The sequence below is a fragment of the Ursus arctos genome, unplaced genomic scaffold (genome assembly GCF_023065955.2).
Source record: "Ursus arctos isolate Adak ecotype North America unplaced genomic scaffold, UrsArc2.0 scaffold_36, whole genome shotgun sequence".
Classification (NCBI taxonomy): Eukaryota; Metazoa; Chordata; class Mammalia; order Carnivora; family Ursidae; genus Ursus; species Ursus arctos.
The window spans coordinates 7,039,390-7,056,287 of NW_026623050.1; the positions used below are offsets into that span (position 1 = coordinate 7,039,390).

The following is a 16,898-nucleotide window of genomic DNA, read 5'->3' on the forward strand; positions in this document are numbered from 1 at the left end:
CTAAAATTAGGAGGGTTGGGGGAGGCACCTGGGTGGCTCAGTCTGTTAAGCGTCTGACTCTCCATTTCAGCTCAGGTCTTGATCTCAGGGTTGTGAGACGGAGCCCTGTGTCGGGCTCTACCCTGAGCATGGAGCTTTCTTGAGATTCTCTCCCTCCCTCTCCCTCTGCCCGTCCCCTGCTCACATGCACTCTCTCTCTCTAAAAAAAATAATAAAATAAAATAAAATAAAATAAAATAAAATAAGGAGGGCTGGTCACTCCAACTAGATCTCTTTTTTTACTCCTGTTAACAGTTCCGGCGTGCTCTTCAGAACCACCACAACAACTGAACTAGAAACAGAGCAGGATTTTCCAGACCAACATGAAATTAGCACTCACTATTTTGTGAAAGTACTAATATGAAAGGTACTGGGTTTTGTTCACATTTAAAGTCATATAGAGCTAGTATTTCCAAATCAAATTCCTTTCCCCTCTTTTATCTCAAATTACAATTTCGTCGACAAGTGACAAATTTGCTTGATGGTCAAGAGCAAGGACTCTGGGCCACAGCACCTGAATTAGTATCCAGGTTGTGTTACTAGCTGTTGTCCTCCCAGTTTCCTTGTCTGTGAAATGGGGTTACAAGAGTACCTATCCCAGAGAACGTTGTGGGAATTAAATGAATTATGGAGAATGCTTTGCATAGTGCCCACAGAGAGTGCTCGGCAAGGGTGCTCTATTATTATAATTATCTTCTCTCTGGATCAGGGCAATTTTTTCAGATGAAGTCATGGCCCTGACTGAGAATGAACAATACAGATTTGTCAGGTAAGGTGAGGTTCAGAATTTTGTCTTCTGTGACCCAGACAGGGAACCCGAAAAGAAATTAGCTTTTATTGAAGTCATCATCCTACTATCCTGGTGTTGTTATTACCTTTATTTTACAGATGAGGAAACTGAGTCTCCATAGAGGTGAAGTGACTTGCCCAAGGCCTCTGGTTAAGAGAGAGTCAGGACTGTGGAGCCCAGGTCTGCGCTCCAACGCCACTCTCTTCGCAGTGCTCCCCTTGAGGATTATGGGTTACAAAGCAGGTTGTCTATTGTTTTGTTACCTTTTGCCTAACATTTGGTCAGAGGTCTTTTTAAATTTTTGAGTTGCGATCAAACTTCATCTAGGTATTACATAGAAGATGCACACATTTTGGGGCACCTGCGTGGCTCTGTCGGTTAAGCGTCTGCCTCCGACTTAGGTCATGATCCCAGGATCCTGGGATCGAGTCCTGCATCAGGCTCCCTGCTCGGCGGGGAGCCTGCTTCTCCCTCTCCTTCTGCCTCTCCCCCCAGTTTGTGCTCTCTCTCGTTCACTCTCTCTTTCAAACAAATAAATAAAATCTTAAAAAAAAAAAAAGACGCACCCATTTAAAGCGTATAGTTCCGTGAGTTTTGACCAATGTGTCCACCTCTAGAGTCATCACCACCGGCACAATCAAGATATGAAATATTTCCATCTCCCCTAAAAAGTTCCTTCTTATCCCTTTCTAGTCAATCCTCCACCCCCTAGACCAGGTCCTGGGCAAACACTGATCAGCTTCTCTGTTGCTAAAGCTTAATTTTTGCCTGTTTTAGAATTTCAAATAAATAGAAGCATACTCTTTGTACTCTTTGATGTCTGGCTTTCTGTGCTAAACCTGTTTTTGAGATTCGTTGCATGTCAGGGCAATTTGTTCTTTTTTATTGCTGAATAGTATTCCATCGTACAGATGTACCACTATTTGTTTATTCTTTTGTCAGTGGACATTGAGTTGTATCCAGTTTGGGGCTATTATGAACAAAGCTGCTATAAATACTGGTGTGTAAATCTTTGTCTGGACAGATGTTTTCTTTCTCTTGGGTAAATACCCAGGCCTGGAACTGCTGGCTCATAGAGTAAGTGTCCGTGAGGCACCATTTTATATCCCCTCCAGCAATGGGTTCACAACCTCACAACACTAAGTATTGGTGGCCTGGGGGTTTTTTGTCTTTTTTTTTTTTTTAAGATTTAATTTATTTAGGGGTGCCTGAGTGGCTCAGTCAGTTAAGCATCTGCCTCTGGCTCAGGTTCTGATCCCGGGGTCCTGGGATCAAGCTCCGAGTCGGGCTCCCTGCTCAGCGGGGAGCCTGGTTCTCCTTCTCCCTCTACTTCTCCCCCTCCTTGTGTAAAAATCTTTTTTAAAGATTTAAAGATTTTATTTATCTGTTTGAGAGAGAGAGACAGAAAGCACACGGAGGAGGAGGGGCAGAGGGAGAGGGAGAAGCAGGCTCCCCACTGAGCAAGGAGCCCGATGCAGGACTCGATTCCACGACCCTAGGATCATGACCCCTGCCAAAGGCAGCCACTGACTAAGCCACCCAGGCGCCCTTTGAAGGATGCTTTCATTTCCCACATAGACAAGTGAAAAAAGTGTCTCTCTTCCCTCACCTTCAGTGTCTTCTCTGGGACCACTGGAGCTATAATCCTAGAAGGTGGCAGAAAGAAAGAAGGTAGATTGGATCCACACATGCCTTGGGTGGGGTTTTAATATTCACTCGGTGAAATGAGGGATGACAGTAATGTAACAAGGAGGGGAGAAAGCTTTCTGAAAATTGGGGCCATTCAAATAGGTTTGAAACATTTGGAAGGGAACCCAATAGGAAAAGAAGAGATTTATAATCTCTTGCAAAGGGTTGAGAAGAGGTGTTCTGCATTAGCGAGGGCCTTTTTTCCTTCGATATATTTTAACAATGTGCCAGGCCCTGTCCTAGGAGAGGGTGTGCCTGCACACCTGTCCCTGCCCTCAGGGAGCTCATACAGAGTCACCCCAGGGAAAGGGAGGGAAGGGCAGGAGGGGAAGGGGGTGAGAAGTGAAAGAGGGATAGGAGGAAGGACAGAGAGAGGGAGGGTAGGGAGGAGGAAGGGAAAGGGAAGAGGGAGTGAAGTGGCGGGGACTGAGAAAGAGACAGAGAGAGAGAGGGCGACAACCAGATAATTGTAATGCAGGGTGATCATAACATGGGCGACAGTACAGGAGGCTGGAGGAGCACCTAGGAGGGCCCCGGTCCTGGCAAAGGAGGAATATCAGCAAAGTCTTTCCAGAGGGATCAGACCCTCAAGACCAAATACTCAAATGTCTCAAGGTGTGGTGCATTCTGGGAACATCCCTAGATCAGCACATCTGGAGCACTGAGAGATGAGTACGGACAGGTCAGATGGAGTTTAACTGGGGATGAGGAAAAGGACTGATGGGTTTCCTTGATGAGTCTTATGGCCCTGTCTTAAAACTTATACATCTATTATGATGATTAAAATAAAAATTAAAATTAAAAACAAATTCCTAAATCTCCCATGTAAAAGAATTCCAAATGACTTATACTTCATCCTCACATGCAGGCTATGTGTAGAGATTTCCTTCCAAAGAAGAGAGTATTGAAAGGTGGGGACGAGGGGCGCCTGAGTGGCTCCGTTGGTTAAGTGGCTGCCTTGGGCTCAGGTCACGATCTCGGAGTCACATGATTGTGATCCAGCCCCGCTTGGGGGCATGGGGCTCCCTGCTCAGCAGGGAATCTGCTTCTCCCTCTCCCTTTGCCGCCCTTTCCACTCCACTCATGCTCTCTCTCACTGGCTCATTCTCTCAAATAAATAAATAAATAAATAAAATATATTTTTAAAAAAGGTGGGGAGGAAGAGTAACCTTACAGTGGAGAATCTGACAAGCGCTACCAAGGTCAACATCAACAGTGATGAGTCATGTTGATGGTATACAGCCTTGATATGATGTGATGATAATGGTACTTCACCTCCCCCAAACCCATAACCCCAATCTAATTATGAAAAAGAGATATCGGACAAATTCCAATAGAGAGCATCCTACAAAATACCTGTTCAATACTCCCCAAAATTGTCAAGGTCATCAAAAACAAGGAAAGTCTGAAAACCTGCCACGGTCAAGAGGAGCCTAAGGAGACATAACAACTAAATATAAGGTGATATCCTGGATGGAATCCTGGAATAGAAAGAGGACAGTAGGTAAAAACTGAGGAGATCTGAATAAAATATACACTTTAGTTAATAATAATGTATCAATATTGGGGCGACTGGGTGGCTCAGACGTTAGACATCTGCCTTCAGCTCAGGTCATGATCCCAGGGTCCTGGGATTGAGCTCCGCATCGGGCTCCTTGCTCGGTGGGAAGCCTGCTTGACCCTCTCCCACTCCCCCTGCTTATGTTCCCTCTCTCACTGTTTCTCTCTGTCAAATAAATAACATCTTTAAAAAATTATAATAATTCATCAATATTGATCTACTAATTTTAACAAATGTGCCATACTAATGTAAGATGTTCGTAGTAAGGGAAACTGGATGTGAGGTACATGGAAACCCTCCACTATCTTCTTTTTCCATAAATCTAAAACTTCTAAAAAAGAATATGTTTAAAAAAAACACAAAAAACCTAATTTGGGGTGCCTGCCTGGCTCAGTTAGGAGAGCGTGTGACACTTGATCTCAGGGTTATGAGTTCAAGCCCCATGTTGGGTGTAGAGATTACTAAATAGATAAATAAACTTAAAAAAACCCAAATTACTTAAGTCAATTAAATCACTCCTTTTGGTCTGGGTCTTCATTCACTCTACAATTACTACTAATAGTTAACTTGTATTTTTTTAAAAGATTTTATTTATTTGAGAGAGAGACAGAGATAGCGAGAGAGCAGGAGAGCAGGGAGGAGAGGGAGAAGCAGGCTCCCTGCTGAGCAGGGATCCCAGGACCCCAGAATCATGACCTGAGCCAAAGGCAGAAGCTTAACTGACTGAGCCACCCTGGCGCCCTTAGTTAACTTGTAGCAAGTATTTTCTAGGTATAGGCATAGTGCTGAGTGATTTGCATAATATCCTATTATATTCACAATGCTATCAGGCATATTTTTCTCATTTTACAAATGTAGAAACGGAAGTGTGAGAAAAGTCATTCATGCAGTTGTTCGGTAAATATTTATTAGTAGTTATGACAGCCCCGTGATGTGGGGTCTCTCAGAGTAAACGCCCTGCAGGGGCCTCAGGCGCCATTGTCCAGATTGTGCTCAATCATGTGACCTCTGCCTCACCCCCATTCAGCTCTTCCTCATCTTGGACAATGGTGACACTGCACCATCTGCCACGTCTCCCCAGGAGTCGTCCTGAACACTTCCTTCATCCCCACGTCTAACCTGTCACTAAGTGCAGTGGGCTCTTCCTCAGAAATGTCTCCCCAGAGTCTTCCCGGTCTACTCTCTCTCCAGGTTGGACCCTCACCTCTTTGCTGCTTCTGCCTCAGGTCTCATACTCTCTGATGTGGACTCCACCCAAGTCACCACCCATTTTTCTAGAACCCACATCAGATGATCTCATCCCCCAACCAAACCCTTCTGATGGCCCATTCGATTGATTTCATCATCTGGCCACAACTGGTCCCATTTCCTACACTGCCCTACTCCCCCATGCTCCAGCTCCCCAGCCCCCCGAAATGACACTATTGCCAGGCCTATTCTCTTGGTTTTCTTGACGCCTGCCTAAAGCCTTCTCTTTTTTGCCCTTGGAAATCATGCATGCACTTCAAGACTTAGCTCAAATTCACCTGCTTTCATACACGATTCCTCTTTCTCCCTGGCCCAGTGGTCAGCCCTTACCTATCTTGTGGCAACTACCACAGACTGTAAGAGGTAGGAATTGGTGGATCTGTATCCCCACCTGTGAGTTTCCTAAGACACTTCAGTATTCCTGTGCTCAGGTTTGTTTGAGGTATTCTCCACAATCGGTTTCTGTTATATCAAAGAAAAATGCCCATGCTTCTTAATTAAGAGTCAGTAAATGCCCGGGATAATAAAAGCCATACCAGTTCTGATGGGGAAGTTGTAGTCTAGGGAGGCTTCATGGAGGAGATGAACTGGAGAGTGACTGTCAGATTCAAGCCCCATTTTGAGTTTCCTGAGCATATGCTCTGTGTTGTACATTATGCTATAGCAATGAGCTTTCACCTAGATCACCTCATTTACTTTTCAACACAGACCTACTATGTATCATTACATCTACAGTATTTCTGTAGATGAGACGGCAGTTAAGAGCATCAGGAAGAGCAGTACCTGCTTCATAGCATTAGGGTAAGGGTAAAGTGAAATAACAATGACTATTATGAACTTAGTGTGGTGCTTGGCACGTTGTTGATGCTCAGTAAATGTATCTTTTATTATTATCCGACCGTAGGCTGGGCCTATTTGTATTTCCCTAATGTGGGGCGAGTGATCTGGGGCGGAGCCTCCTGCACGGGGCAGGGCAGCTCCCCAGTTGGGATCACTCTTCCCAGGGCGGAAACCTCTTGTCTGCGGCTCACCTCTGGCATCTTACCTTTTCAGACCGAGCCTGCCGGGCAGCGCCCCTGGTTAGGACAGCGGCGTTGCTCCTGCAAGTTCTGGGCGGGAGAAGTGGGACCCGAGAGCCGAAGAAAGTTACTTTGGACGGCCTAAGTTGTTGCCCCGTCCCAGGCCAGGGGCACTCCAGGTCCAGAAAACTCTCCGTGGAGGCTGGTTAAATCCTCTGCGCCTGGTAGGGAAGTTCAGCAAGAATAGCGGGACCACACAATATACGGTGCAAACCTGGACGCTTTTGAGAGAAAAGGGGGCGCTTTTAGTCATTACGCACAAGCTACCTGTTAAAGCCAGGATGGTGGTGACCGTGGCCAATAGGCTTCCACTTTAACAAGGTCGAGTCCGTGGGCCGCAGAAGGGAACAGACTCCGTCTGGGTGGCCTAGGCGGCTGGAAGAGGTAAACGAAACGGAGTCTCACTCCACGTTCGGTCGCTTTGGACTCCCCACCAGCCTTCCAGGTCACTTGTCCCTCGTTCCTGCCAGGCTTTGCAGGTATTTGCCCCTCTGTGCTCCCACAGCGCTGTGGCCATGTCCCTGGGTAAGCCTCACGAAGGCTGAGACTTTGGTCCGTTTTGTTCTCTGTCGTGCCGCCCCAGAGCCTGGAACAGTGCCTGGCAGACAGCGTGCACTCAGCTGTGGAAGGAGTGAGCTTCTGAACAAATCCATCCAACCCTTTCCTAGCATTAAGCATCTGTTTACTGGTCCACTGTCCCTGCTGGTCTACAACCTTCAAGGACGATATTGTACTTATCCCTGTGACTCCAGCACCCAGCCCAAGTCTAGGCGCAAAGTAAGTGCTCAACGCTATTCTGAGCGAGTGAATGGGGCAGTCCGGCACCCCTTAGCTGTGCTTGGTCTTTTCTGCCTCCCCTTCTGTCTCTCCCCACACCGAGGAGCCAGTACGGAGCGGGCTAGAGGCAGGTTAGGTAGTTCTTGGCTTCCGTTGGCGAGGTCACCCGCTCTGTCACCTCCTGAAAGCTGGTGGGCCCCTAAATGTGGGAGAAGAGAGGCCAGAACTGCCTTTGTCTTGTGAAGGTAGGATCCAAGCAGCAATTACATTGAGGAACGGCAGGTTCTCCTGAAGACCTAGGGCTGCGGCCTGTTTGGAGAGGTCGGAGAGGGAGCTGGACACCGAGGCTGAGCGGTCCGTCTGAGGGAGCGAAGCCTGGGCGTGAAAGGAACTAGCGATTGGCTTCGCGGCTGAGGCTGGTCTCCGCCGCACGCTTAGGGAAGGGCCTAAAAAAGCCGGGATTGCCCCCTGGCGTCAAAGCTCGGAACTGCACCAGGGTCCTGGAAGGAAGGGCCTGTATCCAGAGGGGCCAGCCCCGCTTCCAGGCCGAATGCAGCTCTGACGCGTCCAAGACTCCGCCTCAAGCCGAGAACTTGTGCAGCACTTCCGGCTCCCGCCCTCAAGAGCTGACTGGGCCCAGGCCCTGGCCCGCCCCCCGCCTTGGCCCCGCCTCCCCCCCGTAGCCCTCGCCGCGCCTCCCAGTGGCCGGCTGGGGTACGTTCCTACGCGAGTAAACGTGGGGCTCTGAGAACCCGGAAGTTACGTTATAGGCGCGCGTCCCGGGGGCGGGAGTCAGCTGAGCTGCCGGGGCGAGGTTGGGATCTTCTCGAGTCGTCAAAAGGGAACCAGTGATCTTCGGCGGGGCGGGAGCGGGGTGCAGGACTGCGCCAGATTCAAGGGGTAGGGCTCCCCAGCCTTCTCGCTTTATAAGGCGAGAGCGAGAAAAATCCTCCGGATTTTAAAGAGGAGTGGGCGGGGGATAGCCAAGATCTGTCAGATTCTTGTCGAGGCTGGGGAGACGCAATTTCCAATCCAGGGCGACAGGGATCCCTGGGGGGAGCCCCGTTGTAATCCCTGGGCCCGAGACGGAGGGCCCAGAGGCCGGGCACCATGGCGTCCATCCTGGATGAATACGAGGACTCCTTGTCCCGCTCAGCCGTCTTGCAGCCTGGCTGCCCCAGCGTGGGCATCCCCCACTCCGGTAAGGGAGGGAAGGGCGCCGCTCACCCTATCCGCTCACCTGGAGCCTGCGGGGGAGGATCGAAGAAGTGGCTCCAGGAGGTCCGGTTCACGTGCAGTCCAGATCTAGGCCCCTGATTCTCCTCAGGCCCTCTTGGCCCCAGCTAGAGGATAGTCGAAGTTTGAAAGAGCAGCAAGAGCAGCCTCGTGATCTAGGCCCTGCCTCTAGGGTCCTAAGAGGAAGCAGGGACCCAGATAAGGAAGTGACTAGTCTGCGGGGCCGCAGTTGGGAGAACTGAGAATAGGCTCCAGGTTTCAGCCAGAGCCTATGCTTTTCCTACCAGGCCCCTTCTGGAGGTGGGAGGAAGAGAGTGGTCAAAGAAAATGGTGGAATGTTGTAGGGGAAGGAAGCCTGGTCCTAGAGAGAACTTTGTCACTGAACAGGGAAAAATGAAGTTATTTTAGGCCTTTGCCAGACCTGGGTGCAGCCTGGTGTTGAGGGGAAATTTTTGTAGAAAGTAGGACAGAGTTGGCAGAGGGATCTGAAGTGCTGGGATATTTTGTGCAGTTGGTAAAGACATGAGTGCAAAGGCTAGACAGAAGCTGCAATTTGATTGAAACTGTTCTCCAGGGCTCCCTCTGCCTTCATTCTTTTGGAGACTCAGTGAGAACATTACTGCGTGGGCAGGGAGGAGGGGAGAGAGTGGATCTAGAATACTTGAGTTGAGTTGGGATTGCTGGGCCCAAGATTGATAAGGGAAAACGCCCAACCCTTTCCCCCCCTTACCATTGGGAGCAGGCACACGACAGTGCAACAGCAGTCCAAGGGTTGGAAGAATCTACCCTCATGGCTGTCAGAGGTGTGAAAAGAGCCCAGGGCCCCTAATGTAGAGGGGATTAGCAAAACTACCTGATATATTGATATTAAACTTTTAACCAAGGGCTTGGGGTACGGATATGTTGGGAAGGTGGAGAGGAAATTTTTTTTTGTTGCCTCGTCTTGTCCTTCCTCCGTCTGTTCCATAGCTAACCTTTAATTCCCTCCTTTCCTGTAGGGTATGTGAATGCCCAGCTAGAGAAGGAAGTACCCATCTTCACAAAACAGCGCATTGACTTTACCCCTTCTGAGCGTATTACCAGTCTTGTCGTCTCCTGCAATCAGCTCTGCATGAGCCTGGGCAAGGACACCCTACTCCGGTAAGTGAGGGAGTGGATTAGTGGTATTTGGGGACTGACCACTGACTAGGGCCTTTCTTTCACTCTGGGCAGGAGAAACAGGAAATTTGGAATTTTCCAGAAATACCCATTCCTAAAGAGAATCGATGTAGTATAGTAGTTAAAATCAGGTAGACCTGGATCAGATCCCAGCTCACCCACTTACCAGCTAGGGAATGTTGAGCAAGTCACCCAGTCTCTCTAAATGTGTCCCTTCATCTGTTAAAGATAGTACCAACCCACAAATTGGTCATATTGATCAGGGGAACTGTCGACCCCTAAAATACACTATAAATGGAAATAACATATCTCAATAAAACTGGAAATACATACATACATACATACGTAAGTGGAAATAATATATAACAAAAGTGTCAACAAAATTGTTTATTGAGAATAACCATCTAGGATAAAACAGAGCTAAGCCTCTATATCACAAAAATAAATGCTAGGTAAAATAATTATTTAAATATAAAAAATAAACTAAATATTGGGGCGCCTGAGTGGCTGTCGGTTAAGCGTCTGCCTTCGGCTTAGGTCGTGATCTCAGGGTCCTGGGATTGGGCCCCATGTCAGGCTCCCTGTTCAGCGGAGAGCCTGCTTCTCCCTCTCCCTCTGCTCCTCCCCCCTGCCACTCTCCATCTCTCTCTCTCTCTCTCAAATAAATAAAATCTTGAAAATAAACTGAATATCAAAAGAATATTTAACGGGGGCGCCTGGGTGGTTCAGTCAGTAAAGCATCCGACTCTTGATTTTGGCTCAGGTCATGATCTCAGGGTTGTAAGATTGAGCCCCAGGTCAGGCTCTGTGCTGGGCATGGAGCCTCCTTGAGATTCTCTCCCTCTCCTGCTCCCCCGCCTTTCCTCCTTCCCTCTTAAAAAAAAAAATAAATTAAGGGGGCACCTGTGTGGCTCAGTTGGTTAAGCATCTGCCTTCGGCTCGGGTCATGATCCCAGGGTGCTGGGATTGAGCCCCACATTGGGCTCCCTGCTCAGTGGGGAGCCTCCCTCTCCCTCTGCTGCTCCCCCTGCTTGTGCGTGCACTCTCTCTCTGTGTCAAATAAAGAAATAAAATATTAAAAAGTAATAATAAATTAAGATAAAAATAAAAGAATATTTAATAAATGTCTGTGTTCTTGGGCTGAAGGGAGATCTTCTTACTCGAGCTAGAAAATCCACTAGGAAAAACATAGAAATATTTGACCACATAGTAATTGCTGTTACGACAAAATAAAAAAATAAAAATACCTTTTGAGAGGCGCCTGGCTGGCTCACAGGGAAGAGCATGGGACTCTTGATCTTGGGGTCCTGAGTTCGAGCCCTAAGCTGGACACAGAGTTTACTTTAAAAAAATAATAGGGCCCTTGGGTGGTTCAGTCGGTTAGGTGTCCTTTTCTTGATTTCAGCTCAGGTAATGAGCTTAGGGTTGTGAGATCAAGTCCTGCACGGGACTGGGCATGGAGCCTGCTTAAGATTCTCTCTCTCTCAGGTCACCTGGGTGGCTCAGTTAATTAAGCATCTGCCTTTGGCTCAGGTCATGATCCCAGGATCCTGGGATCGAACCCCGCATTGGGCACCCTGCTCAGTGGGAAGTCTGCTTCTCCCTCTCCCTCTGCTGCTCCCCCCCACGGCTTGTGCACTCTCTCTCTCTCAAAATAAATTAAATAATAATTAACTTTAAAAAAAGCATTTGAATCAGATCACGATCAAAGATGGTGGGAAAATGATGTTTTTCCACATGTGACTACAGATTTATATCCCTATTCCTTAAAAAGTCCTTAAAAATTAGTAAGAAAAAGACGCTTCGGTAGAAAGGGGAGGGCAAAGAGTATAAACCAGCAGTTTATAGAAGAGGCAGTCTACATTTCTAGTAAACATCTAAAAATATTTTCAATCTTTGGGAAATAACAGTAAGGTACCATATTTTTAACCTATCAGATTGGCAAAAATTAGAAACAGTAACATATGGTGCTGGTGGAGATACACAGAAATGGACTTTGACACACTACTGGTGAGACTATAAATTGCTACCACCTTTTGGAAAAGTAATCTGGAAGCATTGTTTGTGGTAGGAAAAACTGGACCCAAACTGAATGCCCATCAGTGGGAAAATGATGATAAAATTATGGTTGAACCATAAAGGGGTAAATTAGGCAGTTCTTGAAACAATGAGTTAGAGCTGTATCTGTTGACACAGTGGAATGTTCATGAAATATCATGAAGTGAGAAAAGCTAGTTATTAATTAATATGTATATACACACATATACACGACATGAAGAGATTTTTGTAAAAACATAAAAACAGTGACAAAAAACTCTGTTATAAGCATGGAGAAAGACGTTAAAATCAGTTTTGTCTGGAGAATGACAGTTTGAGAAGAAAATCATTAACTGTACATCTTTGCTTTGATTTTTGGTTAGAATGAGCCTATAATTTGAAAAGAATTTAATAAGGCAACTATAGACAGGAGCAGTCCTCAAGGTTATCATGAAGAGTCATCGAGCTCTACTAGGTTAAGCTCTTGGCATGGTGCTTGCTATATAGAAAGTGCTCAGTGACCATTAGCTCCTGGTTGTTGTTATCTTTTTACCCCAGCAATCTGGGGTACCCCTGCCCGTCTTCCCAGGTGCACTGCATATCTACTGAGCAGAGGAAAAGACTTCTGTTCAGTGACTTCTCAAAATGAAGGGGGAATTCTCAGAGCAGAGGGTTCTTAAGTAGGACCCTGTATGTGTTTCAGAGTTCCCTTAGGACTGTATGCAGAATTTTATGTGTGTATGTAGACTCCAGGGCAGAAAGGCTGTGGCTTTCATCAGATTATAAAGAGGTCTGTGATTTCAAAAAATAATCTACCCTTCTCTGGAGTGATGGCTGTGACTCTTGTCTCGACAGCATTGACTTGGGCAAGGCAAATGAACCCAACCACGTGGAGCTGGGACGCAAGGATGATGCTAAGGTTCACAAGATGTTTCTGGACCACACTGGTAAGTGGGGGGGGGGGGGGGATCTGGGGTCGGAGGGGTAGTTGATCCGAGCATAAGTCACTGCCGCGGCGGGTGGGATCTGAGAGTGGGGGCAGGGAGGAGGCTGAGGGTGGGAATGGCAGCATTCTATAGGGTGCTGTGCTCTCCCCGACTCCAGGCTCTCACCTGCTAATTGCTCTGAGCAGCACTGAGGTCCTCTATGTGAACCGTAACGGACAGAAGGTACGGCCACTGGCACGCTGGAAAGGGCAGCTGGTGGAGAGTGTGGGCTGGAACAAGGCACTGGGCACCGAGAGCAGCACAGGCCCCATCCTGGTCGGCACCGCCCAAGGCCAGATCTTCGAAGCAGAGCTCTCAGCCAGCGAAGGTGGGCTTTTTGGCCCTGCTCCAGATCTCTACTTCCGCCCATTGTACGTACTAAACGAAGAAGGGGGTCCAGCACCTGTGTGCTCCCTCGAGGCTGAGCGGGGCCCCGATGGGCGTGGCTTTGTTATCGCCACCACCCGGCAGCGCCTCTTCCAGTTCATAGGTCGAGCCGCAGAGGGAGCTGAGGCCCAGGGCTTCTCGGGGCTCTTTGCTGCCTATGCGGACCACCCACCCCCATTCCGCGAGTTCCCCAGCAGTCTGGGCTACAGTGAGTTGGCCTTCTATACCCCCAAGTTGCGCTCCGCACCTCGGGCCTTTGCCTGGATGATGGGGGACGGTGTGTTGTATGGAGCACTGGACTGCGGGCGTCCGGATTCCCTGCTGAGCGAGGAACGGGTCTGGGAGTACCCAGAGGGGGTAGGTCCGGGGGCGAGCCCGCCCCTGGCTATCGTCCTGACCCAGTTCCACTTCCTACTGCTGCTGGCTGACCGGGTGGAGGCAGTGTGCACGCTGACGGGGCAGGTGGTGCTGCGGGATCACTTCCTGGAGAAGTTTGGGCCCCTGAAGCACATGGTGAAGGACTCTTCCACGGGCCACCTGTGGACCTACACTGAGCGTGCCGTCTTCCGCTACCATGTGCAACGGGAGGCCCGGGATGTTTGGCGCACCTACCTGGACATGAACCGCTTCGACCTGGCCAAAGAGTATTGTCGAGAGCGACCTGACTGCCTGGACACAGTCCTGGCCCGGGAGGCCGATTTCTGCTTTCGCCAGCGTCGTTACTTGGAGAGTGCCCGCTGCTACGCCCTGACCCAGAGCTACTTTGAGGAGATCGCCCTCAAGTTCCTGGAGGCCCGACAGGAGGAGGCTCTGGCTGAGTTCCTGCAGCGAAAACTGGCCGGTCTGAAGCCAGCCGAGCGTACCCAGGCCACACTGCTTACCACCTGGCTGACGGAGCTTTACCTGAGCCGGCTCGGAGCACTACAGGGTGATCCTGAGGCCCTGAACTTATACCGGGAAACACGGGAGCGCTTCCGGTCCTTCCTCAGCAGCCCCCGCCACAAGGAGTGGCTCTTCGCCAGCCGGGCCTCCATCCACGAACTGCTTGCCAGCCACGGGGACACAGAACACATGGTGTACTTCGCCGTGATCATGCAGGACTACGAGCGCGTGGTGGCGTACCACTGCCAGCATGAGGCCTACGAGGAGGCCCTGGCTGTGCTTGCCCGCCACCGTGACCCCCAGCTCTTCTACAAGTTCTCACCCATCCTCATTCGTCACATCCCCCGCCAGCTGGTGGATGCTTGGATTGAGCTGGGCAGCCGGCTGGATGCCCGGCAGCTCATCCCCGCCCTGGTGAACTACAGCCAGGGTGGCGAGGCCCAGCAGGTGAGCCAGGCCATCCGCTACATGGAGTTCTGCGTGAACGTGCTCGGCGAGACGGAGCAGGCGATTCACAACTACCTGCTGTCGCTGTACGCCCGAGGCCAGCCGGCCTCACTGCTGGCCTACCTCGAGCAGGCCGGCGCCAGCCCGCACCGTGTGCATTACGACCTCAAGTACGCGCTGCGGCTCTGCGCTGAGCACGGCCACCACCGTGCCTGTGTCCATGTCTACAAGGTCCTAGAGCTGTATGAGGAGGCTGTGGACCTGGCCCTGCAGGTGAGCCGATGCGTTTTGACCCCATCCAGGACAGGGGCCTGGAGAGCAGTCATGTCAGAGCCGCGGGTTTGGAGTGGGGGCTGTGGCTGGAGGGCGCCGGCTCCTCCGGGGGAGAGGTGCTGTAGTGCAGAGGTTAAGAACGCGGACTCCGAGGTCAGGGTTTGAAATCTGGTTCTGCCGCTTACTAGGCTGTGTGACCTCAGCTGATTTCTGACCCTCTCTTTGCCTCAGATCATTCGGCCACAAATGGGATAATGTTCTAGTTACTTCCCTCCTAGGGTTGATGAGAGTAGTGTATACGAAAAGCACTCAGAATGGGGCCAGCCCTGCAGGTAAGTTCTACGTACGTGCTAGCAATCGCATTATAGTCACAACCGCCAGTGGGGAGGGGGCTGAGTTACGTTAAAATGTGAATTCCTGGGGTGCCTGGGTGGCTCAGTGGGTTAAGTGTCTGCCCTCAGCTCAGGTCATGATCCCAGGGTTCTGGGATCAGGCCCCACGTCAGGCTCTCCGTTCAGTGGGGAGCCTGCTTCTCCCTCTCCCTCTGCCTGGCCTCTGCCTACTTGTGTTCTCTCTCTCTGTCAAATAAATACATCTTAAAAAAAAAATTTAATTTAAAAAATGTGAATTCCTGGGTTTGAACCCAGGACTTACTGAATTAGAAAGTCTGAGGGTAAGGCCCAAAAATCTGTATTGTGAATATGCTCCCCAGGTCATTTTTAAATTTGCCAAAGTCCCCTCACTGTAAGTAGCTTCTACAAAGCGGTGACAGGGACAGGCGCATCACTGAGACAGGTTCCTATCCTGGGCCCTAGAAGCTGCATCTTGCTTGCTGTCAGGGGATCCTGCCTTGGGGCTTCTCCTGGGGCCCAGATTCTCCCTGGGCATCTGTGTGTCCCCCAGTGTCTGTCCCGGGGGGCAGGGGGCTCGACCCTACCGCTCGCGGTCTCCCCACAGGTCGACGTGGACCTGGCCAAACAGTGCGCTGACTTGCCCGAGGACGACGAGGAACTGCGTAAGAAGCTGTGGCTGAAGATCGCTCGGCACGTGGTGCAGGAGGAGGAGGACGTGCAGACGGCCATGGCCTGCCTGGCCAGCTGCCCCCTGCTCAAGATCGAAGACGTGCTGCCCTTCTTTCCTGACTTCGTCACCATCGACCACTTCAAGGAGGCGATCTGCAGCTCGCTCAAGGCCTACAACCACCACATCCAGGAGCTGCAGCGGGAGATGGAAGAGGCCACCGCCAGTGCCCAGCGCATCCGGCGAGACCTGCAGGAGCTGCGGGGCCGCTATGGCACGGTGGAGCCCCAGGACAAGTGTGCCACCTGCGACTTCCCCCTGCTCAACCGCCCTTTCTACCTTTTCCTCTGTGGCCACATGTTCCATGCTGACTGCTTGCTGCAGGCCGTGCGGCCTGGCCTGCCGGCCTACAAGCAGGCCCGGCTCGAGGAGCTGCAGCGGAAGTTGGGGGCTGCTCCGGCCCCTACCAAGGGCTCTGCCCGTGCCAAGGAGGCCGAGGGTGGGGCTGCGACGGCGGGGCCCAGTCGGGAACAGCTCAAGGCTGACCTCGATGAACTGGTGGCCGCCGAGTGCGTGTACTGTGGGGAGCTGATGATCCGCTCCATTGACCGGCCCTTCATTGACCCCCAGCGCTACGAGGAGGAGCACCTCAGTTGGCTGTAGGAAGGAGGATGTTGCCCCACTGGGTGGGCAGGCAGTCGAGGGCACTTGCCCCCTCTTGGGAAGGCCACACCGTGGTCCATTTGCTCTGTCGTCTGGAGACCGCTGGGCCATGACAGTGTTGGGGAGAGTGGAATTACAGCTGTCGCCTGTAAGGTGTCATCTGTGAGTGCATTCTGCCGCTCTCCGCGCTGTTCTTGAGAGCTGCCGTAGAGCTGCTGTGACGCCAGGCTGTCTGCCTGCCTCCCAGTAGAGGGCCTTAGCCTGGAGAAGTCAGAATTCCAGCCCCATCACCGTCCCCCCTCCATCCAGCAGTCCTCTTCTCCTCTCTACGTCCCACAGACATGCTGTTCACCTTCTAGAGCGGGAGTACCGTTCTTCCTTTTCACTCTGTGGCCCTTCTCCCTCAGAGGAAGTCCTCTCCCATGTCTGCCCCTAGGTCCCAGAGTGAAAAGGCAACCCCTCCAAGTCGTGGGCGCGGAGGGTGGGGACGGCGGTGCTGGTAGTGGGCGCCTCTTGTGTATGCCTTCTGGGGCTCTGGTGTCGGGGGTGCCCTGGGGCAGAGGGCCTTCTGGAGGACAGTGGGAGCTGGTGATGGGGGTGGGGTGCATTAAACTGCCTGCACTGCA

General features: G+C 50.8%; 1 protein-coding gene across 1 annotated transcript; it reads left to right on the plus strand.

The window, feature by feature from the left end:
- The first annotated feature begins 7,957 nt into the window (after positions 1–7,957).
- On the plus strand, positions 7,958–16,898 carry VPS18 (VPS18 core subunit of CORVET and HOPS complexes). Its single transcript, XM_026479993.4, has 5 exons — positions 7,958–8,384; positions 9,418–9,559; positions 12,470–12,561; positions 12,719–14,589; positions 15,547–16,898. The coding sequence occupies exons 1-5, from the start codon at positions 8,294–8,296 to the stop codon at positions 16,270–16,272; spliced, it is 2,922 nt and encodes a 973-aa protein (XP_026335778.1). The 5' UTR covers positions 7,958–8,293; the 3' UTR covers positions 16,273–16,898.

Coding starts and splice junctions, on each gene's coding strand:
- VPS18 (XM_026479993.4), top strand. CDS start 8,294: ATGGCGTCCATCCTGGATGAATACGAGGACTCCTTGTCCCGCTCAGCC. Junction 8,385..9,417: donor CGTGGGCATCCCCCACTCCG/GTAAGGGAGGGA, acceptor CCTTTCCTGTAG/GGTATGTGAATGCCCAGCTA. Junction 12,562..12,718: donor GATGTTTCTGGACCACACTG/GTAAGTGGGGGG, acceptor CCCCGACTCCAG/GCTCTCACCTGCTAATTGCT.